Source organism: Pristiophorus japonicus, chromosome 15, assembly GCF_044704955.1.
Source record: "Pristiophorus japonicus isolate sPriJap1 chromosome 15, sPriJap1.hap1, whole genome shotgun sequence".
Lineage (NCBI taxonomy): Eukaryota > Metazoa > Chordata > Chondrichthyes > Pristiophoridae > Pristiophorus > Pristiophorus japonicus.
The window spans coordinates 14058127-14086112 of record NC_091991.1 but is presented as its reverse complement, the minus strand read 5'-3'; the positions used below and the strand labels follow the sequence as shown (position 1 = coordinate 14086112).

At 46.1% G+C, this 27986-nt stretch overlaps 1 protein-coding gene across 4 annotated transcripts in view; it reads left to right on the top strand.

Moving 5' to 3' along the window:
- Positions 1–27986, top strand: part of LOC139280617 (tetraspanin-9-like) — a 230992-nt gene that overhangs the window by 179517 nt on the left and 23489 nt on the right. For all 4 annotated transcript variants that reach the window (XM_070900177.1, XM_070900178.1, XM_070900175.1 and 1 more), the window contains 2 exons: positions 20313–20504; positions 21469–21543. In XM_070900177.1, coding sequence (XP_070756278.1) covers positions 20313–20504; positions 21469–21543 — 267 coding nt within the window. The remainder of the gene's footprint in view (positions 1–20312; positions 20505–21468; positions 21544–27986) is intronic.

Sequence of the window (27986 nt, the reverse complement as noted above, 5' to 3'; positions counted from 1 at the left end):
ATATAGACATGCCATTTTAAAGCATATGTGGATCGGCTAGAAATGTATTTTACTGCAAATAACATAATCGAAGTTCCAGACAATGCAGTCCAGAACCGGGCTGTGTTGGAACGTAAGAAAGCGATCATCTTATTGGAGGCGGGTCCGGCATTGTACGAAACCCTTGTAAATCTGCTTGTACCTGACGAGCCAAAGGACACAACGCTTAGAGATTTTAACGAAGCTGGAGCAGCACTATAACCGTTAGAAATTGCTGAAAGCTATTGTTTTGGGATTTGGAATCAAAAGGCTGATGAAAGTATCAGTGATTACATCGTAGCATTGAAAAAGCACTATTTTTGGAAACTTTCAAAACCGAGCATTACAGGATCGTTTTGTTTGTGGGGTGAAAAATGATGCGATCAGTAGGAAGTTATTGACGACGGATGATTTGACTTTTGAGATTGCTCGTCAGACAGCGAGGTCGATGGGCATGGCTGAACAATATTAAATAATGATTACGGTCGTCAGTCAACCGAGGTAAATCACCCGCAGGTTCAAAGTAAAAGACGGTGGGGGCCCAAAGTCTCAGAAACTGGAAATTCTAACAGAGCGTCGAAGTCATGCTATAGGTGCCTGGGACAACACATTTGTCCATACGTGAGGCAGAGTGTTTCTTCTGCAGGAAGACTGGGCATCTTGCGAAGGCATGCCAACTGAAGGGTAAACCAATTTTTAAAGCTATGAGTCCAGCGTTCAAAGCTATGAGTAGAAATCCTAAGAGACTACATAGCATGGAAAAACAACAACAGGATGAGGAGATGTTAGAGTTACACGTCATCAGGAGCACGAGGTTAACGGACAGTGATTCGGAAAGCATCAAAATCCACATAGATGTTTCGGAATTCAAGATACCAATGGAAATTGACATGGGTGCATCCACGAGTGCAGTACCGGAGTCACTATACCGCAACTGGAGAAATCCAAGATAGACTGTATCACCGTACCGGTGAAATATAAAGATCAATTTCAGAACTTGCCTCTAATAGTAGTGAAAGGACACAAGTCTGCCTTACTAGGAAGAAATTGGTTGAGCTCACTGAAGCTGGATTGGAGTAAGATTTTCTGTGTGGAAGCGAGATTTTCATCAACGGATGAGGTTATCAAGAAGTATCCGAAGGTGTTCTGCGAAATGGGCAGTCCGATCCAAGGCTTCAAGGAGAGTGTCAGGGTACAGAAGGACGCTAGATCGGTTTACTACAAGCCACGTTCCTTACCATATGCATTCAAGGAGAAAGTTGAGCAAGAACTCAAAAGACTAGAGGCTGAGAACATTATTTGTAAGATAGATCGATATAATTGGGCCACACCCATTGTTGTTGTACCTTATTCCGATGGTAAGGTAAGATTGTGTGGTGATTATAAAGTAACCGTAAACCAGGTTCTAGAGGGTAATGTCCCCAATACATTGCCGAATATAGAAGATTTGATCACAACACTGACAGGTGGTCATATTTTCTCAAAACTGGATCTTACAAATGCCTACTTACAGCTTGAACTAGATGAGGAGTCCAAGTCATGTTTGACTATAAATACTCATCTAGTCCTACATCAATTTAATAGGCTACCGTTTGGAATGTCTTCCGCCCCTGCCATATTCCAAGGGATGATGAACCAGATTTTGCAAGGTATTGAAGGGGTAGTATGTTATTTGAATGACATACTAATTTCAGCACCAAATAGGCAAATTCATAATAACATATTGAATGAAGTCCTCAAACGGCTAGAGAAGCACAGAGTACGAGTGTCTGCTCGTAAGTGTGAGTTATTTTAAAACTCAGTTAAGTACTTGGGGTACAGAGTAGACAAAGATGGTTTGCATCTAACCATGGAAAAATTGGATGCAATTAGAAATGCACCCACTCCCAGGAATGTCACTGAACTTTGTTTATTCTTGGGTCTTTTGAACTATTATGGGAAGTTCCTACCAAATTTGGCTACAGTATTACATCCACTGAATGAACTTTTGAAAAAACAGGTCCATTGGAAGTGGTCAAAAGAATGCGATACTGCATTCAAGGAGTGTAAAAGCAAATTGGTAGAGAGCACCATGTTAGTTCACTATGACATATCTAAGGAGATTAAGCTAGCATGTGATGCCTCTCCGTATGGAATTGGGGCAGTGATCTCTCATGTATCACGTAGTGGGGAGGAGTGACCAATTGGTTTTGCTTCACGCACTCTCAGTGCCAGTGAGAGTAATTATGCGCAAATTGAAAGGGAAGCTTTGGCATTCATTTTGGGGGTCAAGAAGTTTCACAAATACTTGTATGGTCGTAAGTTTACCATCGTTACGGACCATAAGCCCCTAACAGCAATCCTTCATCCAAAGTCCCCAGTTCCAACATTAGCTGCAGCCCGAATGCAGAGATGGGCTTTGATTTTGTTAGCATATACATATGATATTGAATACAGACGATCAGCTGATCACAGTAATGCTGATGCAATGCCTTCCCCATCACAAGTTACATCCGATAGGGAAGAAGTGTTTTATTTTTCATACATTGATGAACTGCCAGTCACAGCTGAAGAGATTGGTAGAGCAACCAAATGTGACCCAGTGATGTCAAAGGTGTATGAGTATATTGCAAATGGATGGCCAAACCAGGTAACAGACAAGGATACACATCCATTCTTCATTCGCAGGAATGAATTATCAGTCGATAAAGATTGTATCATGTAGGGTGCAAGAGTGGTTATACCAAATAAATTCAGGTCCAAATTATTAGGAGACCTCCATGACCAGCATCTGGGAATGTGCTTGACCAAGAGTTTTACACGCAGTTATTTATGGTGGGCAGGTCTTGATAAAGATATAGAGTACATCGTGAGTCAGTGTACGACATGTCAATTGGTAAGCAAGCAACCACCACCAGTACCATTACAGCCATGGAAATGGCCTCCCATGGTGTGGCAAAGGCTACATATTGATTTTGCTGAGTTAGAAGGACAACAATTGTTCATTGTGATAGCCATTCAAAGTGGGTTGAGGTGTTTCCAAAGTGGAAAATAACAAGTAAAACATTGGACATTTTACGAAAATTATTTTCTTCATTTGGCCTCCCTAAAGGGATTGTTTCGGATAATGGACCACAATTTCGTTCAGAAGAATTTGCACAATTCACGAGCAAAAATGGTGTGAAACATACCAAGGTTCCACCATACCATCCTGCTTCGAATGGTGCAGCAGAGCGCACTGTACAAATTGTAAAACATGCCCGCATAAAACAAATGTTAGATCCAAATCCAAGGAAACGACAGTTGTCATTGGATCACAAATTGGCTAATTTTTTGATTACATATCGAAATACTCCTCATACAAATACTGGTAGAACACCAGCAGAGTTTCTCAAACGACAGCCACGAACCAGATTCTCTTGTTAAAACCAAATTTGGCACAGTCCGTAGAAGAGACACAATTAAGACACAAAGAGAATCACGATAGAGGTAGAGTAAAAGAGGGAAATGAGAAATTAAACCAGAAGGTGAGAGTGAAGAACCATCACCATAAATGGTTAACGTGGTTACCAGGAAGAGTGGTGAAGATATGTGGTCCTCGCACATATTTGGTAAAGATGTTTGATAATGGACAGGTTAGGTTTGTTCATATTGATATTTTACCTACAGACATGGAAGGAGTTGAAGGTGGGAATGATTCAATTATTTCTGACTCATCAGATAGTTTTGATACACCAGTAGCAAATCCTAAATCCAATGTACTGGAAACAAATCCAGGAGAGAATCAGAATGAAAGTCTGAGTCCGAGTCAGGAAAACAAAGAGCCTGAAGTTAGTGAGTTCAAATGAAAATCAAGGAAATTCTGTGGAGAAAAACGTTCCTCAGGATGAGCCTCGAATGAGTGTGAAATCGACACCAGGTTTGGAAAGTTCTGTTCGAGAGCGAAGGTATCCTCTTCGAAACAAAAAACAAGTGGTAAAGTTAAATTTTGAAAAAAAAGTTTATATCCTGTTATGTATAAACATGAAAGTTATGTATGATATAATAACTTCTTCATTAAGGAGGGAGAAGTGTAATGTCTGTAAGCTTGTAATGTTTGTAGCTCCACACTGTGGATGTGGAAGTATTGTGTACTGCAACTGCAGAGTTAATAATAAACAGAACCAGGCAGATTCCGGAGGCTTCTGAGTGAGCTGCCTGCCATGTTAGAAGCTGTGTGTGCTTGTGCTCTGTGAAGATATCACAGAACTCAATCAAGTTAGTCAAACAAGATTTGCCTTTAACGAATCCATGCTGACTTTCATTTATCAATACATATTTGTCCAAGTGGCAATTAATTTTGTCCTGGATTCCCACCACCGATGTTAGGCAAATTGGCCTGTAGTTATCGGGTTTGTTCTTTTCCTCCTCCATGAACGGGGTGTAACATTTGCAACCCTCCAGTCCTCTGGCACCATTCCCAAATCTGGATTGGAAGATTGTGGTCAGAGCCTCCACAATTTCCACCCTTGCTTCCCTCAGTAACCGGGGATGCTTCTCATCCGACCGGTGACTTTTCTAACTTTTCAGCGCTGCTAACCTTTTAAATACCTCCTCTTTATATATCTTTATCCTGTCCAACATCACTCCTGCCTCCTCCTCTACTGTGACATTGGCAGAATACTCTCTAGTGAAGACAAACAAAATACTAATTTTAGTACCTCAGCCAACAAATGCTAAAATTCACTACAGGATAGACCAAAAGATTCAGACTATTGCTTAATAGGAATGATTTGTATAACTATAATTTAAACATGTAGATTGCTCAATTGTGAAGAAAAATGCTGTAATAAAATCGACTTCAGTTCTGACCATCAATCCAAATATATCAGCGAGTTAATGTAAACTTTTCAGCAACAGTATGAGGCCGAATTATCACATTGCCAAATTCACTTTTTTAACTGTAAAATGATGAATGAATTAAATCTAAACAAAGAACATAGAAAATACAGTCCCAGTGCAGAACTGGGGAGTGCTGCACTGTCTGAGGGGTGGTACTGGGGGAGTGCTGCACTGTCTGAGGGGTGGTACTGGGGGAGTGCTGCACTGTCGGAGGGGTGGTACTGGGGGAGTGCTGCACTGTCGGAGGGGCAGTACTAAAGGAGTGCTGCACAGAATGGGCAGTGCTGAGGGAGTTGAATAGCCTTATACATTACATATTTAGATATATATATTAAACTAACTGCCATAGTTGTAGGGGTTAACTAAGGATGTCTCTCTCTGAGAGACTCCGGAATCAGCTTGTGGGAAGATGTAAGAATGGAATTTTAATGAGCAGGAATGGTGGCAGCTAGTCTGCGTGTAGAAGGGGAGTGTTACGGTGACTAGCTCTCTCTCTCTCTCTCTCTCTCGCTCTCATGTTGAAGAGAGAGAGATGAATGAAGGCCATGTCACACAGCCGCGGTTGGTCCTGTAGTATGGAAGCGTGCTGGGGGGAGAGAGCATAACGTCACGGCGTCGTGACGTATCAGACAAACGCACCCATGTAATAACCGCACATAGATGGAACGAGCTTGTGTCATAACATTACATTATGGAGATGTGATTAACCCTATAAAGATACAGCGCACTGGAGCTCCTTTGGGACCTAGACCTAGTCTTGCTTAGCTTAGCATCAGCAATCAGGGTGACGAGCTTACGGGAGCCGATGAGTCGGTTGTCTAATCAATGACTTCCCCAACCAGAGGAAATAGCCACCCGATTCACTATCAAAACTCTTCATAATTTAAAAAAATTCATTTTTAAATTTCCCCTTAACCGTTTTTGCTTGTGTGAGAACAGTCCCAGTATCTCCAGTCTCTCCTCATAAACTTATCGTTCCCCATCCTGGTGAATCCACATGGTCCATGCTCTGCAAATTTAATGTTTTTTCTATAATGGCGCACACGACTGTAACTGGAACAGAAACTGTCCCATGTTCCTTATATGAAGTAAAGATGGTGACATATGTGTCTCACGGCAGAGTTTGAGGTGCTGCGTGTAGACCGCGTTGCGGAATTGGAGCTGAGGGTGGATTCACTCTGGAGCATCCACGATGCTGAGAATGACGTGAGTATCACGTGTAGCGAGTTGGTCGTACCGCAGGGAAAGGATCCACAGCCAGATAGGGAATGGAAGACCAACAGGAAGAGCAGTGCAAGGAAGGTAGTGCAGGAGTCCCCTGTGGTCATCCCCCTGCAAAACATACACACTGCTTTGGGTACTGTTGAGGGGGATGACTCATCAGGGGAGGGCAGCAGCAGCCAAGTTCATGGCACCATGGCTGGCTCTGCTGCACAGGAGGGCAGGAAAAAGAGTGGGAGAGCAATAGTGATTGGGGATTCAATGGTGAGGGGAATAGATAGGCGTTTCTGCGGCCGCAACCGAGACTCCAGGATGGTATGTTGCCTCCCTGGTGCAAGGGTCAAGGATGTCTCGGAGCGGGTGCAGGACATTCTAAAAAGGGAGGGAGAACAGCCAGTTGTCGTGGTGCACATTGGTACCAACGACATAGGTAAAAAAAGGGATGAGGTCCTACGAAACGAATTTAAGGAGCTAGGAGCTAAATTAAAAAGTAGGACCTCAAAAGTAGTAATCTCGGGATTGCTACCAGTGCCACGTGATAGTCAGAGTAGGAATCGCAGGATAGTGCAGATGAATACGTGGCTTGAGCAGTGGTGCAACAGGGAGGGATTCAAATTCCTGGGGCATTGGAACCGGTTCTGGGGGAGGTGGGACCAGTACAAACCGGACGGTCTGCACCTGGGCAGGACCGGAACCAATGTCCTAGGGGGAGTGTTTGCTAGTGCTGTTGGGGAGGATTTAAACTGATATGGCAGGGGGATGGGAACCAATGCAGGGAGACAGAGGGAAACAAAAAGGAGGCAAAAGCAAAAGACAGAAAGGAGATGAGGAAAAGTGGAGGGCAGAGAAACCCAAGGCAAAGAACAAAAAGGGCCACTGTACAGCAAAATTCTAAAAGGACAAAGGGTGTTAAAAGAACAAGCCTGAAGGCTTTGTGTCTTAATGCAAGGAGTATCCGCAATAAAGTGGATGAATTAACTGTGCAAATAGATGTTAACAAATATGATGTGATTGGGATTACGGAGACGTGGCTCCAGGATGATCAGGGCTGGGAACTCAACATCCAGGGGTATTCAACATTCAGGAAAGATAGAATAAAAGGAAAAGGAGGTGGGGTAGCATTGCTGGTTAAGGAGCAAATTAAGGCAATAGTTCGGAAGGACATTAGCTTGGATGATGTGGAATCTATATGGGTAGAGCTGCAGAATACCAAAGGACAAAAAACGTTAGTGGGAGTTGTGTACAGACCTCCAAACAGTAGTAGTGATGTTGGGGAGGGCATCAAACATGAAATTAGGGGTGCGTGCAATAAAGGTGCAGCAGTTATAATGGGTGACTTTAATATGCACATAGATTGGGTTAACCAAACTGGAAGCAATACGGTAGAGGAGGATTTCCTGGAGTGCATAAGGGATGGTTTTTTAGACCAATATGTCGAGGAACCAACTAGGGGGGAGGCCATCTTAGACTGGGTGTTGTGTAATGAGAGAGGATTAATTAGCAATCTCGTTGTGCGAGGCCCCTTGGGGAAGAGTGACCATAATATGGTGGAATTCTGCATTAGGATGGAGAATGAAACAGTTAATTCAGAGACCATGGTCCAGAACTTAAAAAAGGGTAACTTTGAAGGTATGAGGCGTGAATTGGCTAGGATAGATTGGCGAATGATACTGAAGGGGTTGACTGTAGATGGGCAATGGCAGACATTTAGAGACCGCATGGATGAACTACAACAATTGTACATTCCTGTCTGTCGTAAAAATAAAAAAGGGAAGGTGGCTCAACCGTGGCTATCAAGGGAAATCAGGGATAGCATTAAAGCCAAGGAAGTGGCATACAAATTGGCCAGAAATAGCAGAGAACCCGGGGACTGGGAGAAATTTAGAACTCAGCAGAGGAGGACAAAGGGTTTGATTAGGGCAGGGAAAATGGAGTACGAGAAGAAGCTTGCAGGGAACATTAAGACGGATTGCAAAAGTTTCTATAGATATGTGAAGAGAAAAAGGTTAGTAAAGACAAACGTAGGTCCCCTGCAGTCAGAATCAGGGGAAGTCATAACGGGGAACAAAGAAATGGCGGACCAATTGAACAAGTACTTTGGTTCGGTATTCACTGAGGAGGACACAAACAACCTTCCGGATATAAAAGGGGTCGGAGGGTCTAGTAAGGAGGAGGAACTGAGGGAAATCCTTATTAGTCGGGAAATTGTGTTGGGGAAATTGATGGGATTGAAGGCCAATAAATCCCCAGGGCCTGATGGACTGCATCCCAGAGTACTTAAGGAGGTGGCCTTGGAAATAGTGGATGCATTGACAGTCATTTTCCAACATTCCATTGACTCTGGATCAGTTCCTATGGAGTGGAGGGTAGCCAATGTAACCCCACTTTTTAAAAAAGGAGGGAGAGAGAAAACAGGGAATTACAGACCGGTCAGCCTGACATCGGTAGTGGGTAAAATGATGGAATCAATTATTAAGGATGTCATAGCAGTGCATTTGGAAAGAGGTAATATGATAGGTCCAAGTCAGCATGGATTTGTGAAAGGGAAATCATGCTTGACAAATCTTCTGGAATTTTTTGAGGATGTTTCCAGTAGAGTGGACAAGGGAGAACCAGTTGATGTGGTATATTTGGACTTTCAGAAGGCTTTCGACAAGATCTCACACAAGAGATTAATGTGCAAAGTTAAAACACATGGGATGGGGGTAGTGTGCTGACATGGATTGAGAACTGGTTGTCAGACAGGAAGCAAAGAGTAGGAGTAAATGGGGACTTTTCAGAATGGCAGGCAGTGACTAGTGGGGTACCGCAAGGTTCTGTGCTGGGGCCCCAGCTGTTTACACTGTACATTAATGATTTAGACGAGGGGATTAAATGTAGTATCTCCAAATTTGCGGATGACACTAAGTTGGGTGGCAGTGTGAGCTGCAAGGAGGATTCTATGAGGCTGCAGAGCGACTTGGATAGGTTAGGTGAGTGGACAAATGCATGGCAGATGAAGTATAATGTGGATAAATGTGAGGTTATCCACTTTGGTGGTAAAAACAGAGAGACAGACTATTATCTGAATGGTGACAGATTAGGAAAAGGGCAGGTGCAAAGAGACCTGGGTGTCATGGTACATCAGTCATTGAAGGTTGGCATGCAGGTACAGCAGGCGGTTAAGAAAGCAAATGGCATGTTGGCCTTCATATCGAGGGGATTTGAGTACAAGGGCAGGGAGGTGTTGCTACAATTGTACAGGGCCTTGGTGAGGCCACACCTGGAGTATTGTGTACAGTTTTGGTCTCCTAACCTGAGGAAGGACATTCTTGCTATTGAGGGAGTGCAGCGAAGGTTCACCAGACTGATTCCCGGGATGGCGGGACTGACCTATCAAGAAAGACTGGATCAACTGGGCTTGTATTCACTGGAGTTCAGAAGAATGAGAGGGGACCTCATAGAAACGTTTAAAATTCTGACGGGTTTAGACAGGTTAGATGCAGGAAGAATGTTCCCAATGTTGGGGAAGTCCAGAACCAGGGGACACAGTCTAAGGATAAGGGGGAAGCCATTTCGGACCGAGATGAGGAGGAATTTCTTCACCCAGAGAGTGGTGAACCTGTGGAATTCTCTACCACAGAAAGTTGTTGAGGCCAATTCACTAAATATATTCAAAAAGGAGTTAGATGAAGTCCTTACTACTAGGGGAATCAAAGGGTATGGTGAGAAAGCAGGAATGGGGTACTGAAGTTGCATGTTCAGCCATGAACTCATTGAATGGCGGTGCAGGCTAGAAGGGCCGAATGGCCTACTCCTGCACCTATTTTCTATGTTTCTATGTTTCTAACAAGCAGCCGATCACCAGACTCCCGCTGTCAGTGTCACACTCGCCCTGGTGTGATCCTCGGTCTCCAGGACTAGTTGGCATCCCTGCCATCCTGCCAGCTGCCATGATAGATTGGTTACAGCACAGGAGGAAGCCATTCGGCCCATCGAACCTGTGCTGGCTCTCCCAAGCCAGTCCCACTCCCCCGCCCTTTCCCCACAACCCTACAAGTTTTTTCCTTTCAGGTACTTATCCGATTCCCTTTTGAGAGCCGTGATTGAGTCTGCCTCCACCACCCTTTCAGGCAGCGCATTCCAGATCCTAACCACGCGCTGCGTAAGAGTTTTTCCTCGTCGCCTTTTGTTCTTCTACCAATCGCCTTAAATGAAGTAAACAAAGGAAATGTCCTTTCTCTCCTGAATCATCTCAGACATCATCCTGACTTGGAAATATTCGCCGTTCCTTCATTGTCGCTGGATCAAAATCCTACAACTCCTTCCCTAACAACACTGTGGGAGCACCTTCACCACACGGACCTTCTCGAGGGCGATTAGGGATGGGCAATAAATGCCGGCCTTGCCAGCAACGCCCACATCCCAGAACAAATAAAAACATGTTTTTTTCAATGAGATCAGGAAGTTACAGAAGGACATAAAATGACTAAGTGAATGGGGAATGTGAGGTTATTCACTTCGGATCGGAGAAAGACAAATCAAAATATTTTCTTAACGTCGAGAGACTCGGAACTGTGGAGGAGCGAAGGGTTTTGGGTGACCAGATACACGCGTCCCCAAAAACCAATGCAAAGGTACAAAAAGGCTAATGGGATGCTGGTCTTTATCTCCAGGGGGCTGGAACACAAAGAGAAGGAAGTTGTACTTCAGTTGGACAGAGCCTCGGTCAGACCCCTTCTGGAGTCACTGCGTTCAGTTCTGGGCCCTGCACCTCAGGAAGGATATGTCAGCCTCGGAGGGGGAGCAGCGCACGTTCACCAGAATGATACCGGGGCTTAAAGGGTTAAATTATGAGGGCAGTTTTCATAGGCTAGGCTTGTATTTCCTTGAGTTTAGATGGTAGAGGGGCAATTGAATCAGAGTGTTAAATGGTACCATTTTAAAGGAAGTTTGTGAGCAGAAAAGGCCTGGGTTCACATACACATATCTTTGAAGGTGGCAGGATACGTTGATGACGCTGCCATGGTTTCCGAGTACAGTGCAGGATTATATGTAATTATTGTGGACACATTGGGCCCAAGTTTCCACAGGATAAAAAAACGGGCTCTCCTCCAAGCTGGGCGCCCGTTTTTCGCGCCTAAAACGGCGCCAGAAAAAAAACGCACTATTCTCGAGCGCTCTGCAGCTCCTTGTCTGTTTGGCGCGGCGCCCAGGGGGGCGGAGCCTACACTCGCGCCGATTTTGTAAGTGGGAGGGGGCGGGTTCTATTTAAATTAGTTTTTTTCCTGCTGGCAACTCTGCGCGTGCGCGTTGGAGCGTTCGCGCATGCTCAGTGTGAAAAAAAACATTGGCACTCGGCCATTTTTGTAGTTCTTTGTAGCTGTTTAATTTTTGAACATTTTTTAATAAAATCACATTGCCATCAGCACTGAGGCTACCCTTCTCACTGTCTCCTTCCCCTCCCTCCCCTCCGCGGCAACAAACCGCTTTCTCCTCCCCCCCCCCCCCCCCCCTCCCTCCCGCTCAGCGGCACGAACGGCTGCAGAATTCTCCCTGGCTGAAGCACTTTCACACAGGTAGGAAGATGGTTTATTTAATCTTTTCTTTGCTTATAAATGTTTATTCAGGTTGGATTTATTTATATAATATTTGTATAAGTATAAATAAGGATTTATTATAGAATTTAATGACTTCCCTTCCCCCCCCCCCTCCCCCCCACCTCGTTCTGGACGCCTAATTTGTAACCTGCGCCTGATTTTTTAATGTGTAGAACAGGTTTTTTCAGTTCTACAAAAATCTTCACTTGCTCCATTCTACTTTAGTTTGGAGTACGTTTTCACTGTGGAAACTTTCAAATCAGGAGTCAATGGCCGGACACGCCCCCTTTTGAAGAAAAATTTCTGTTCCAAAGTAGAACTGTTCTACCTGACTAGAACTGCAGAAAAAAAAATGTGGAGAATTGCGATTTCTAAGATAGTCCGTTCTCCACCAGTTGCTCCTAAAAATCAGGCGCAAATCATGTGGAAACTTGGGCCCATTGTGTGTGTAAGAGTATCAACCAAATGGGCTGACCCCAGGGAGGGCAAAGGTCTTTCGTTGGGTTGAGAGTCAGATGGATGTTCTGCGCTTTCCGGACTCTTCCATTTAAGGCCAAACCAATCCCTTCTGCTTGACCCCCGTTCACAGTTCAAGGGTCATTCTCACAGAGACCGGGGGGGTCACTCTTTTCAATGTGTTAAATAGCAAGAACAGAGGAGACAATATGAGGAGAGGGTGGAGTGTGGGAATCCGGATAATCGGTGTTCATTTGTGGTTCGTGCTTGCTAACTGCTCATTCGCCGTATCCCTCAGTACGAGATCCTTCAATCTTTTATTGTAAATGTGCAGCCTGTTTTGTGACCAAATCACTCCACCAAAGAGCGCATTTCAAAATATCCTGTTTGCTATCTGCTGACTGAAGTTGAACGACCCACAGCTTATTCACATTGAACAGGCTGCGATGAAAATAGCCCTAAGAAGATAAAGGATCAGTGCTGGAGCCTGAGCTATTTACAGCCTATATTAATGACTTGGATGAAGGGACTGAGTGCAATGTATTAAAGTTTGCTGATCACACAAAGCTAGGTGGGAAAATAAGCTGTGACGAGGATGAAAAGGGATACAGATCGGTTAAATGAGTGGGCAAGAACATGGTAGATGCAGTACACTGTGGGGAAATGTGAAGTTATCCACTTTGGTAAGAAGAAGAGAAAAGCAGAATACTTTTTTAAGTTGAGAAAGATTGGGAAATGTTGGTGGTCAGAGGGACCTGGGGGTCCTTGTACACGAATCACTGAAAGTTAACATGCAGTACAGCAGGCAATTATGGAACAAATGGTATGTTGACCTTTATTACAAGAGGATTTGAGTAGAAGAGTAAAGACGTCTTACTGCAATTATATAGGGCCCTGGTGAGGCCACACCTGGAGTATTGTGTACAGTTTTAGTCTCCTTACCTAAGGAAGGATATACTTGCCTTACAGGGAGTGGAATTGCAGGTTCACTAGACTGATTCCTGGGATGATGGGATGAGGAGAGATTGAGCAGACTAGGCCTATATTCCATACAGTTTAGAAGAATGAGGTGATCTCATTGAAATGTATAAAATTCTTAAGGGGCTTAACAGGGTAGATGTTGGGTGGAAGATTCCCCTGCCTGGGGAGTCTACAACATAAGGACATAAGAAATAGGAGCAGGAGTAGGCCATTTGGCCCCTCGAGCCTGCTCCGCCATTCAATAAGATCATGGTTGATCTGATCTTGGCCTCAATTCCACTTTCCTGCCCTCTCCCCATAATCCTTGACTCCCCTATCATTCAAAAATCTGTCTCTCTCCACCTTAAATACATTCAGTGACCCAGCCTCCACAGCTTTCTGGGGAAGAGAGTTCCAAAGATTCACGGCCCTCTAAGAGAAGAAATTCCTCCTCATCACGTTTTAAATGGATGCCTTCTTATTCTGAAACGATGCCCCCAGTTCTAGATTCCCTCACAAGGGAAAACATCCTCTCAGCATCTACCCTGTCAAGCCCCCTCATTATCTTATATGTTTCAATAAGATCACCTCTCATTCTTCTAAACTCCAAGGAGTATAGGCCCAACCTGCTTAACCTTTCTTCTCGGGAATCAACCTCGTGAACCTTCTCTGAACCGTCTCCAATGCAAGTATATCCCGCCTTAAATAAGGAGACCAAAACTGTACGCAGTACTCCAGGTATGGCCTCCCCAATACCCTGTACAGTTGTAGCAGGACTTCTCTGCTTTTATACTCTATCCCTCTTGCAATAAAGACGACCATTGCATTTGCTATCCTGATTATTTGCTGTACCTGCATGCTACTTTTTTGAGTGTCATATACAAGGATCCCCAGATCACTCTCTACCACCGCACTTCGTAGTTTCTCCATTTAAATAATTTGCTTTTTTATTCTTCCTAACAAAGTGGATGACCTCACATTTTCCAACATTATAATCCATCTGCCAAATGTTTGCCCACTCATCTATATCCCTTTGCACATTCTTTGTGTCCTCTTCACATGGGGACATAATTTCAGAATAAGGGGTCGGCCATTTAGGACTGAGGTGAGGAGACATTTCTTCACTCCGAGAGTTGTGAATCTTTGGAATTCTTGACCCAGAGGGCTGTGGATGCTGAGTCATTGCGTATATTCAAGGCTGAGATAGATAGATTTTTGGAGTCTAGGGGAATCAAGGGATATGGAGATTGGGCGGGAAAGTGGAGTTATGGTTGAAGATCAGCCACGGTCTTATTAAATGGCGGAGCAGGCTCAAGGGGCCAAATCGCCTAAGCCTGCTCCTAATTCTTATGTTCTTATTAGGTGGTTTCTGTGCTGATTAGCTCAGTGTGTCTGGCCACACATGGCAGGTTTCAGCTACACTTTCTGAGAGACTGGGAGCCGGGATTTAGTCATGTGTATGACATTGGGGGATTAGCTTCCCTCAGTCCTGAAGTGCTTTGCACACAGATCAAACAGATGGAGTGTGCTGAGTATTGCGCACGTCACAAGCCCTTTGATCAAGTATGTTGCCAGCATTAATGGAGGAGCTTGTTGAAGTGAAGCAGAATATTGCAGCCAGGAACTGTGACATTCCCACCGGGCCTGTTGCGTGACCCACGTTGGCTATTTATGTGGCTAATCATTTTTTGTTTGTACTTCACAATAAAAATAATGTGCGAGAATCAGAATCCATCAACCTGTGTGTGCGGACAGGCTCGGAGCTTGATGAGTGTTGGTGACTGTGTCGGTGGCTGGAGATATCGGATCAGTCAAGTCTCCGTGCCAGCTGGGAACTGTTGTGTCCCTGGCCAGCGCCTATACCTCCCAGCTCGGTCACTGTCCAGGAACAGAAGGTACACCAGTGGAGTCCCTCACTGACGTCAGTCGGGCAGCCCCCGCTGAATCGGGGACTTGACGTGGTCCGTCTGCTCTGGAGGGCGCTTTAGCCTGACGTGTGTGCCCAATAGAAGCCTTTCTGAATTAGCTTTCTAAAAAGTTTAATGAGATGGATGGCAATTCATCAAACTTGCACTTTCACCCCGCGACCCCCCCCACACACACACACACACACACACACACCTTACAGCTAAAGGGATCGGGGGTATGGAGAGAAGGCAGGAATGGTGTACTGAAGTTGCATGATCAGCCATGATCATATTGAATGGTGGTGCAGGCTCGAAGGACTGAATGGCCTGCTCCTGCACCTATTTTCTATTTCTCTACCTTCTCCTTTCATCATCTTCCCCGGTCTCTGTCCCCGCGGTTGTCTCCAGGCTCATGATTAGCTAATGCACTCGCATCCTGCTCCAGTTATCCTCACCCTGTAAAGGTGCCTGGACAGTCGAGATTGGATCCTTGCTGTGCAGGCACACCGTACACGAAACATTGCTCTAACTTTCTGTGTGGCACCTCTACCAATCGATCCTAAAGTTAGATTCCTGGCCAAGGAGCAAATTGCTGTCGTCTCCGAATCGCAAGGTGACTGAATTCAGTCTTTATTTCTGGCTGTTCCCAGAGGCCGCCTGGCCTGTCGATTTCCAAACACCTGCGATGGTCATTTAGTGCCTGGAGTCGGGCTGGGCTCCTGCTGTCCTTTACCTTTGGTTTATGAACTTTGTTCATCTACTCTCCAAGGGGAGCTTTGGGGGTGGTGGAGAGAGAGGCAATCTGTTATCACACACAGTCTGATACCTTCATACCAGCTGCACGTCACATCCCCCTCACCCCGCCGAACACTGATCGATCTCCCGTGCCGATGCACAGACTCGAGCCCAAGTGTTGTCACAGCGCTGGGGTAATTAGACCCAAATGTACAGATGTAATTCAGTCCTCAGTCAGGCCTCATTGTCTTTACTTTCTATTCCATTATAACCATTTTATAATTGCAGTGCCTGTGTCAACGTGTCACACTGCCACACTATCTTGTGTCAACGTGTCACACTACCTTGTGTCACTGTGTCAATGTGTCACACTGTGTCACACTACCTTGTGTCACTGTGTCAATGTGTCACACTACCTTGTGTCACTGTGTCAATGTGTCACACTGCCTCGTGTCACACTGCCTCGTATCACACTCCCAACAATGACCAATTCATATAGGCGCTTCTATTGGACACAGCAAGTTATAGTGGAGGAATCTAATTGGAAGTCCGTGCATATATTATAGATGTATTTTGGTTTTGACAGCTTAAATTTTGTGTTCTGTTGCTAGTTCTAGTGGTGGTCACTCAGTTCAAGGTGTGGCCATTGGAAGCTCTGAGACTTGCAATGATTTCCAGCCTCTACTCCCAGTGCCTTGAACACTCGGGGTTTTTCAGTGGTAGGGACCCTGGGTGAGCATGGGGATGGGGATGGGGGAGGGGGAGGTGCAGGTGGACTACCGAAGATCAACACAGCAGATCAATGTGAGGTCTTGGGATACTGAAAAGATCAGGGTAGATCACTCAAAGGTGTCCGTTAATAATTTGGGGAGAGGCTGCGTTTGACAGAAGCAACAATTCTGCCCTTGTTCTCTGGGAGTGACAATGGGCTCTACACTGACTAGGTGCTCTGGGAGTGATGAGAGCATAAGAAATAGGAGCAGGAGTAGGCCATTCCGCCCCTCGAGCCTGCTCCGCCATTCAGTGAGATCATGACTGATCTTCTACCTCGACTCCACTTTCCCGCCTAATCCCCATATCCCAAGGAGTAGCCCCTACATTGCCCATGGGAGTGTCGATAGACTCTGCACTGAGCATATGTAGTCATTGCACAGCCATACAGTCCCATTAGTACGAGTGTGTGTCTTGAGGTTGTGCCAATGCTGCATGGGAATCTGGTTTGGCCAATCTGTAAACTCTGCCAACATTTCTCGACACCAAACATGGGAAATGGCCAGTTTCCAGAATCCTTTCCCAGGATGTGGTGAAGGTGCAAACTGCAGAGTTGTTGCTTCAATGAGGATTGTGGGGACGCCTGAATATAATGGCCTAGCTGGCCTCTCTTGTGCATATATCCTTGCCTAATGAAGTACATTTACCTTGGGATGTAGCCACTCTTCCACCAACAGGGATGTCTGTGTTATTGCAGGACTGCAATCAGAATTCAGTCAAATTTCCACTAATTGAATCACACATTTAGTCAGAATTTTGCGAATAGCAAATTATCTTGCCAAACAATGAAAGGAGAAGTGACGTCAGTGTGTCAGATCGCAAGTTTACAAACCCCAGCCTGACCGTTTACAACTCGCACAACTCCGAGCCCGAGACCCAGCGCGTGGTACAGAGACAAGAGTGCTACCCACTGAGCCAAGCTGACATGGTTGCAATGCTAAGTTTGTCATTCTGATCAGTTCACTACTGTGTCAATTGAAGAATTCTAAAACAATTATTATCAGAAGAAGACAGTTGAGATCATTTTGCTTAAAGTTAAATTGTACTGCGCTGCTTATCCTAGCACGTGGCCAATGAGAGACTCCCATTCAGAGTGGCCAATGAGAGACTCCCATTCAGAGTGGCCAATGAGAGACTCCCATTCAGAGTGGCCAATGAGAGACTCCCATCAGACCCCCGTGCCCCCGCCCCCCCCCCCTCCCTTGCCATCACTGCACCAGGAGCAGACTCCCTACCTGCTCCTGGCCTGCGTCCTCTGGAGTGTTCCTGTCTGACAGGGAGCCAAGCCTTTCAATCCAGCTGTATTCCAGGCGTGGAACCTGCTGTGAAAAAAAGATGCACACCACAGCGTGTGGGAAAACCCAGATTTCTGGGTGTCTGGGGCCCGTGTGTCTGCTTTCACAGATCATCATCATAGGTAGTCCCTCGAAACGAGGATGACTTGCTTCAATGCCAAAAAAAGGATGAGTTCACAGGTGTTTCGAAGGAAGATCCAGAACTACATCCTCAAGGGTGGAAGATGCCTGTACGTGGATTTTTTTAATGTGGGGTGACCGTTGCACTCCAGCCACCACACGGGCTTGACAGAGCTAGGTCTTGGTCCAGTGGCAAGGATTACCCAAGACAACTGGAGACCAGCTCTGCTGCGCGGACCTAGTGCGCACACATATCGCAGTGTGGGCTGTCCCGTGCTGCCCCTGGCCTGGAACTCACGAATGCCCTGGGCCCCGATCACGTCCATCTACAATCTCTCACCACTCCTTCGCCCCTCTCTTGCCGCTCCTGCTGCATCTGCCCATGCTGCAATCACCGACCTGGACCTTGCTGATGTCACTCTTCGCTGCCGTTGCCCTCCTGCATCGGCTCGCGCTGTACCTTGTAGTAGTATGTCTCCACGCTGCTCCATGGGCCGCACGCCGCTCTTATGGCCCTGACCTGCTGCTGATAGTTTCTCGCAGGTCGGGGCCTCCACGTTGCTCCCTGGGCCGCACACCGCTCCTTTTATGGATATCGAACCTTGGATAGATCACACTTGGAGCACTGTGAACAGTTCTTGGTCTCCGTATTCTAAAAAGGATATGGTGATACTGGATAAGGTTCAAAAAATGTTACTAGAATGATGCCAGAACTGAGGGGTTTTACCCATCAGCAAAGGCTGAACAGGCTGGGGCTCATTTTTCTAGCAAAGAGAAGGCTGAGGGGTGAACTGATAGAGGTCTTTAAGATTATGAAAGGGTTTGATAGGGTAGATGTAGAGAAGATGTTTCCACTTGTGACCAGAAATAGGGGCCATAAATATGTCACCAAGAAATCCAATAGGGAATTCAGGAGGAACTTCTTTCCCCAGAGCGTGGTGAGAAAACGGAACTCGCTACCACAGGGAGTGGCTGAGACGAGTAGTGGAGATGTATTTAAGGGAAAGCTGGATAAACATGAGGGAGAAAGGAATAGAAGGATATGTTGATGGGGTGAAATGGAACGGGGGTGGGAGGAGGCTCGTGTGGAGCATAAACACCGGCACGGACCGAATGGCTTGTTTCTGTGCCGTACATGCGATGTAATGATCAGCACAACTGCCTCTAAAATCATGCAATATATTAAATGTCAAAAAGTGCTTCAAACGGTAAACCATTTTAACTATAGTTCATTAAATTAGTGATTACCTTATATCTTGCCATCATTTCAGATTATTGGTCCTAATTATATGTTCACCGGTTATAAGAAGATAGGAGCAGGAGGAGGCCATTCAGCCCCTCGAGCCTGTTGAGTCACTGAATTAGATCTCGGCTTATCTGTATCTTAACTCCATTGACCCACCTTTGCTCTACCCAACAAAAATCATTTTAGGTTATTTTACATTCTGGGTTATGCATCATCAAAACATGTTTAAATGATAAAATAACATCATAACAAATTTAAACTTACAAGCAGTCCCTCCAGATTGTAAACATATAGCTGGAACCAGTGAATATATAAAGAGGACAGTGAATATATATCTGGAATTCTCTCCCCCAAAAGGCTGGATACCCTTACCCAACAAAAATCTATCCAACTCTGTCTTGAAAATTCTAATTTACCCCCCCAACTCCAGCCTTTTGGGGGAGAGAATTCCAAATATATATTCACTGTCCTGTTTGTATATTCACTGGTTCCAGCTATATGTTTACAATCTGGAGGGACTGCTTGTAAGTTTAAATTTGTTATGATGTTATTTTATCATGTAAACATGTTTTGATGATGCATAACCCAGAATGTAAAATAACCTAAAATGATTTTATATTGAAAAAGTTAAAAGGAAATGTACCAATACAAGTGATGGAATTAAACTTTGTATGGAATGTACACAAATAAAATAATTGCAATTTAAATATTAAACAGCAATGGAGAAATAGTGACTGAAGTCAGATTGAGACGAATAAACTGAGCATCTGCAAAGTGACTTGTGCCTAAAATTCCAACATGTTGAATAATGTGTGTTTAAAATCATCCTTCACCCGGTTTCATTTAAAATAGCGCATGGGCTTCCGTATGCAGAGGAATGTTGGAGCGTTATTGTGTGGTGGAGAAATGCGGCTCCCCCTTCCTGTTCCACCCCTTTACCCGACTCGTCAGATCTTGTTGCTGATTGATAATTATTCACGACCTTGATCACTGGCCTCAGGAAATGGTGCAAGCAATGTCGCACCTTCAGCCCAAAGATTCTACATTTCTTCCAACACTTGCTCCCCTTTATGACTTGTGTTTGTTCATCTAATCCAGCATTTTTTTCTATTGCGTATTAATTATTCTGATTGTTCTCTTCTAGCTGTGTGGCTGCGGACTCCTGGGAGTGGGAATATGGCTGTCGGCAACCCAGGGCAGCTTTGCTACCTTAGCTCCAAGCCTGCCTTCGCTCTCGGCTGCCAACCTGCTCATTGCCATTGGGACCATTGTGATGGTGGTTGGATTTCTGGGATGTCTCGGTGCCATCAAGGAAAACAAGTGCCTCCTGTTGAGTGTGAGTGACAATATTTCACAGCGTCTGGTAGTAATCTGTATTTTATATAGAACTGTGGCTGAGTTCTATTGTAACTAGAAGGGGAGGACTGTGTAGCAATGCTCAGTCATATCGTGCAAAGCCACAGCTGCCACTAACCGGACATTCCACACAGCCTTGTTGGCACAAATGAGCAAGCTTTCATCTTGTGAATTAAGTTAATCTGTGAAAGCATGCGGTGAGATTTGGTGTAGATTAAACCTAGATGGAGCACCGTGCGCTGATTTGAATCAAAAATGTATTCTCACTTTAACGTAGCACTGTTATACGGTATGACATTTCCTTTTAAGTTGTGTGCTAATTTCAGTGTCCAACCAGTGCTCAGTAAAGACTCTCATGGGAATAAACCTTCTCTCTTCTAATGAAAAGAGTCCCAGTTCCACTAGCCCTTCCTCATAGCTTCTAAACCTGGGGTTATCTCTGACTCTGTGTGCACCATCTCCATGGCCTTGACAAGCTGCCACAAGGAGCCCAAAACTGGACACAGTAATCTGAGTGAGGCCCCACCAATGATTGGTCCGCTTTAGCATTACCTCTCAGCTTATGTACTGCTTGCCCCTATTTATCAAACCTAGGATCCTATTTGTGATATTTTTCACCACTTCAAACCCTTGCATTGCCCTCATATCCTCTCGATTACTTGCCCATGATTCAATGATCTAAAACTTGATCCCAATATGGTAATGTATTGCTTATTCTATTTCTGACTTTACCCATAAATATGTCAATGATGTGAGGTGTTGCGAAATGGCCCGAGACACGCTATATAAATGCACATGTTGTTTGTTCTTAACCTGTCTGAATATCAGGAAGCGATTCCTGGTTCCCAGATGGTTTTTAAGACCCCGGGTGATTGAAGTGTTTGATTTACAAAATTCCTAACTCACAGCTCGTTGAATAATGGACGCTCTCCTTTCTCTTTCAGTTTTTCATTGTCCTGCTGGTCATTTTATTTATGGAGCTGATCCTTGTCATCCTGTTCTTCGTGTACAGGACAGAGGTAAGTTTCTGCCTCGTTACTCATCCCGTTCTGCTCCTGGAGTCATCGCAATCCTGTTAATAAAACCGGGAAATACATAGCAGATTTATTGGGAAAAGACAGGCAAAAAACTTCCGGACTGGGAGCTGGAGCTGCTCTTTAGGGTTCAGCAAATGAAAAATAAACAGCAGGTATACTAACTGTAGTAGCCGATATATCCGGTGTACCAACTACAAGAGACAGTGCGTCTCCCGCCCCCCTTTCAGGCAGTGCGTTCCAGATCACAACAACTCGCTGAGTTAAAAAAATATATATATATTCTCCTGATGTCGCCTCTGGTTCTTTTGCCAATCGCCTTAAATCTGTGATCTCTGGTGACTGACCCTTCTCCCACTGAAAACGGGTTCTCCTTATTTACTCTATCAAACCTGAACACCTCTATCAAATCCCGTCTTAATCTTCTCTATTGTAAGGAGAACAATCCCAGCTTCTCCAGTCGCTGCACATAACTGAAGTCCCTCATCCCTGGAATCATTCTAGTAAATCTCTGGGAGCTGTAGCTTCCGATGCCCTTCACTTCCCCCTCACAGAATGTGTCTACGCTTACCTGAACCATCTCCTCTTTGTAGGTCTCCCATTGCTCACTGAATGAATGTTTTTTCTGACAATCTTGGGTTCCAGTCCACATTGGTCAGATCCTGTCTCAACTCACTGAAGTTAGCCCACCTCCAGTTAAGTATTTTTAAGCTTGAATGTACCTCGTCCTTTTCCACAACTAATTCTAAACCTGATGATACGATCACTGTTCCCCAAATCCGGCACTGTTTCCTTCCTCGTTGGGCTGGAAACACACACATCAAGTAAGTTCTCTTGTACACATTTCAGGAATCTCTCCCCCTCTTTTCCATTTACTATTCCAGTCTACATTAGAATAATTGAAGTCCCCCATTATCACTACTGTCTAGATCTTGCATCTTTCTGTAATATGCCTGTAAATTTGCTCCTCTATCTCCTTCCCATTATTTGGTGTCTGACAGTACACACCCAGTAGCATAATCGCTCCTCTATTCCTTCATTCTAACCAAATTGACTCTGTTTCTGACCACTCACATACATGAACCCTCTCCATTGCGATAGTAGTTACTTTGATCAACACTGCCACCCCCTCCTTTTTTACTTCCCTATCTCTCCTGAATACCTTGTAGCCAGGAATATTAAGTTCCCAATCATCCCCTTCTTTGAGCCAAGTCTCAGTATTGCCATTATATCTCAGTTCCAGGTGGCATCTTGCGCCTGCAACTCACCAACCTTATTTACCGCGCCCCGTGCATTTACACACATGCACTCCAAGCCCCTCTTGGACTGCCACACATTTGCCCGCCATCTGATCCCTCCTATTTCAGAGTTGTTCCTTTACTCTAGTGCTATTTGCTTCTCCCAGTCCCCTCTGCACCTTGTTTCCCCTCTCCAATGTATCATCCTGGTGCCCAGCCCCCTGCCCAATTAGGTTAAACCCTCCCCCTACAGCACGAGTTAACCTTCCTGTGAGGAGATTGCTCCCAGCTCCGTTGAGGTGCAACCCATCCACCTTGAACAGCTGCTTCCTGCTCCAGAACTGGTGCCAAAGCCCCTGGAATCTGAAGCCCTCTCTCCTGCACCATTTCTCCAGCCATGCGTAAACCTGTCTTATCCGACAATTCCTATACTCACTAGCGCATGGCACTGGGAGTATCCAGAGATTGCTATCTTTGAGGTCCTGCTCTCTAATTTCCCCCCATGCTCCTGAAACTCAGGTCGCAGGATCTCCGCCCTTTTCCTTCCTGTGTTATTGGTTCCCACATGAACCACGACTTCTGACCCTTTACACCGGCACACAGGAGGCCCCACACCATGTGGGACTCACGTCAGCAGTTGCAGAAATGGTTTATCATCCCCCTGACTATCAAAATCCCCAATGACCAGTGCATTTCTACACCTTGCCATGCTCCCTGTGCAGTCATTTGCCCCTCAGTGCCGTAGATGCGCTCTAGACTTCACTTCCCCGCCGTGTCGTCACCCTTGCCTGGTATTCGGCGGCCAAATCCGGTTTGAGAGTGCCCACACTCCCGAAGGATTCCTGCACTGCCTCCCTCTTTCTACCCTGCCGGGTGGCCACCCCCTTACTATCCTTCTGAACACTCTGTAGCTGCGGGGTGACCACCTCCTGGAATGAGCGCTTCAAGAAACTCTCCACCTCCCCAATGCCACCAGCCGCTCCTGAAGCTCAGAAGCCCTGAGCTCGAGTTTGAGCAGCTGCAGGCACTTCCTATGCAAGTGGTTATCCCAGGCACACGGAGCATACTGGAGCATCCCAACAGCACAGGAATTGCAGACAATGGGTCTCAGATGTCCCACCATTTTGCTGAAAGAAATCCCTTTAGCCCGAATGAATTACTCTGATTGATTATTTATATCTTTACTGTTGCCCCTTGGTTTAAAGCATTTGGCATCTCCTTCCCCCTCTGCATTTCTTTCCCACACTCAGCAAATTCCCATTGCCCCTCCATGTAGTGGGTATTCCCAGCTCCGTGCCCCCTCCTCACACAGCACCGCAATCATTAACAAGCGGAGATGTTCCCGTGGCATGACCCGTGTCTGTGCTGCTTTCAGTGTTTGCCTTTCCATTGGCTGACGTAGGTTGTGTTCAGTGAACAACTGTTTTTTTTCTGAGTAATTGGTGAACATGTCTTGTTTTGGGCGGGACACAAGCCGACACATTTACATAATATGCCTGCAGTGAATTACTTCAGTCAGCGGATTGCATCAAACCCGAGGAAAATCAGACAGACTTAAATCCTTAGAAACGTAGAAACATAGAAATTAGGTGCAGGAGCAGGCCATTCGAGCCTGCACCGCCATTCAATAAGATCATGGCTGATCATTCAACCTCTGTACCCCTTTCCGACTTGTAAACATTTAAATAACTACAACCAAGATTTATTTCCCTAAAGTATGTACTTGTGCAAGAACCTCTCGCTGCTGAAGCTATTTCTATCTGTCCTTGTAATCTGGGTTACGTGCACTGATTCCATCTGAGAGAGCAGATGGTGGGGCCTAATCAGCCTGTACAGAAGGATCAGTCCTCCTGGTAAAGGCCGGTGACCTTGCCCTCGCTGCCGTCAGTAATCTCTCAAACCAGCTGGAGCAAGCTGACAAGCCCCTTCACTCCCGAGGACTGCAAAACCTTTCAAAACACATTCTCTCTCACCGGCCTGAAGCTCAGCTCAGGGATGTCACTGGGGGTCAGGGTCACCCTAAACGTTACAATCAATCTCTGCTTCCCATTTGCAAAAGATTTCTTTGTATGAAAGTGGAGAGGAAACTTTGGGCAAATAGTCAGCAACTGCAGAGCACGGCTAGCACATCGTGGAGATTAAACACCACGTCGAGAAGCCCATCGACCCTGTGCTCAGCCATCTGCTCTCTTCCTGTTCCCCGTACACTTTGAATAAAACTTCAACATTTATGCTGTCGAGGAGGGGGATGGAGGTCGGAGGTCAGATAACCCCCCCCCCCCCAAGCGACCCGGAGATGAACCAGAGTGAGTCTGGGCGGTTCAACAAAATGGGACTGAGGAGGGAAAGGACAGGACAGGCCGACAATGTTTTAAATGGGTCATAAGGCTGCTCTTGGAGAGATTGATAGCCCAGTGTTGTCCTATGAGGAGAGATTGAGTAGATTGGGCCTATACTCTCTTGAGTTCAGAAAAATGAGAGGTAATCTCAATGAAACATGCAAGATTCTGAGGGGGATTGACAGGGTAGATGCTGAGAGGATGTTTCCCCCTGGCTGGAGTGTCTAAAACTCGGGGATCACAGTCTCAGGATGAGGGGTCGGCCATTTCAGGCTAAGATGAGGAGACATTTTGTCATTCGGAGGATTGTGAAGCTTTGGAATTCACTACCCCAGAGGGCTGTGGAGGCTCAGTCATTGAATATGTTCAGGGTTGAGATTGATAGATTTTTGGATACTAAGGGAATCGAGGGATATGGGGAAATGGAGTTGAGGTAGAAGGTCAGCCATGATCTTCTTAAATGATGGAGCAGGCTCGAGGGGCCAAATGGCGAGTCACCACAAAGCGTCTATTCCTCCGATTCCAGGAACTCGTGGTCTTGCGTTTCCAAAGTTGAGGCAACTGTTGGGGCAACTCTCCGAGACCCCATCCCACAACCCACTCCCCCACCCCCGACCCCACACTCCTACACTACCTGCCTAGCGTTCTTACTTCATCTGGTGTTCACCCACTTCCCCTCTGCCTGCACACTTTTAAACTGCGGGGTGACCACCTCCTGAAATGTAGCTCTCAGCCCCGCGGATGCACCGTAGTGACTCCAGCCGCTGCTCAAGCTCCGAAACGCTGGAGACACCGGCACACGTGGTTGTCTCGGCTGCGCAAAGCGTCCAGGACTTCCCACGTGCCACAGGATGTGCACTCCACGGGACTGAGCTGCCCTGCTGTCTCTCTAATTAAACTTATCTGACTATGAAAGAGAAAGAGAGATACTTACCAATCAAACAGCCAAACGCTTGCCTGCCCGGACGAGGGCTGTGAGCGGGCAGAGGTCAGAAACGCAGTTTGGAGCTGAATCCGAAATCAGCGGGGCGCAGGGGAGTAACACACTCGGCAGCCGGAGGTTGGCGAGGGGCGGGGAGCGGGAGATTACTGCAGGGAGGAACTTCCAGTGAATTGACTTCAATCCTTTGTGCACTTTTTCAATTCCTCCATTGTACAGGAAACCTTGTCCAGCCTTCACCCCTTTGCCTCGTGTCCCAGAATGTTGCCCTCTGCTCCGATATTGGAGAAAGTTATATTCCTGCCGCCAACTCATTTCTAAAATCACTTTGCCTTGGCACCTCTCTCCTGCGTTTAGACAGCCTCGAAACCTCTTTCTCAGAGTCTCTTCTCTCTTTCTCCACCCCCCCCCCCCCCCCCCCGGATTCCCTCACCTCCTGCTCTCCCAGACCCCCCCCCAATGCATTCTTTTATCTAAGCAAGTGGGCATTTCAGACATTCGATTTTCACCAATGTCAGATCAGGTCGTACATCTGAATTGCACATAAAACCACAGCATGACCATCGCTCAGACGCAGCCAACAGAGTGGCACCGCCAAGTGGCAGATAGAACACAGGTGGCCCATTGGGCCAGGTGTAATACTAAAATGTGTGTATGGGACAGGCACCAACAGTGGCTTCCTATCTGCCTTCGTGGAGAGCATTCTTATCAGAATGAGCTTTCCAGCTGGTGATTCTAACCCTCTAATTGGGGTCTCTTGGCTAGTTTAGTGAGCTGTTATTACAGAAACCAACGACAAGCTAATTAGTCGGCATGCAATGAATATCCAAGCACACTCGAGCGGATTCTGGGCTTAGAACACTGGAATTCCAAACCTGATGCAGTAAACACAAGACGAATGGAGTATGGTCTTCAAACAGTGCTCCGCCGGGAGGGGGCATTTTAATTCATAATCTGAATCTTAATGTTCGGTGAGAAACCTATAGCTTTAGGAAAAGGGCAAGTCTTAAGGCTATGTGGGGTTAGGGGTTATAAGAATTAGCAGAGAGATTAACGAGCAGGGACTAAGGGCGGGAAATGTCCGGATTACTCCTGATGCCACTTGCCAGTCAGTTTCGGAACAGAAGATAAGAGACTTGCATGTGTGTGATTGGAGGGAAGGGTTTGGGTTCCTGGGGCAAGAGTGACCCATGCAAGATGGACGGGGGCTGTAGAAAGTGGATAAAGGCATCAAATGTGGAAATAAGGCCAAGACCAAATTCATGGAGGGACTGACATTGATGCAAGTGGCAGACCGGAGGGATGGATGGCAGTGTGTGTTGGAGGAGCTGAGGCCTTGTGGGATTTGCAAGTTTGAGAAGTGGATATGAGTGCGAGTTCACATGGAGGGTGCTCGGGGGTGGGGAGAGGGGGGGGGGCGTGGGGGGAGGGTGCTTGTGGTGCGGGGGGGGGGGGAGAGGGGGATGTGGGTGGGTGCTTGTGGTTGAGGGAGGGGGGGAGGGGGGAGACCCGGGGAGAGCGGGGTGGGTGCTCAGAGGTGGGGGGAGGGGTGAAAGGACGATGAGGTGCCACGGTTGGTTGAGAGTGAGGTGTTCAAATGGGGAAGAGAGCCACAGAAAATGGGGTTGGCCCAGATTAGAAACATAGAAAATAGGTGCAGGAGCAGGCCATTCAGCCCTTCTAGCCTGCATCGCCATTCAATGAGTTCATGGCTGAACATGAAACTTCAGTACCCACTTCCTGCTTTCACGCCATACCCCTTGATCCCCCGAGTAGTAAGGACTTCATCTAACTCCCTTTTGAATATATTTAGTGAATTGGCCTCAACTACTTCCTGTGGTAGAGAATTCCACAGGTTCACCACTCTCTGGGTGAAGAAGTTTCTCCTTATCTCGGTCCTAAATGGTTTAC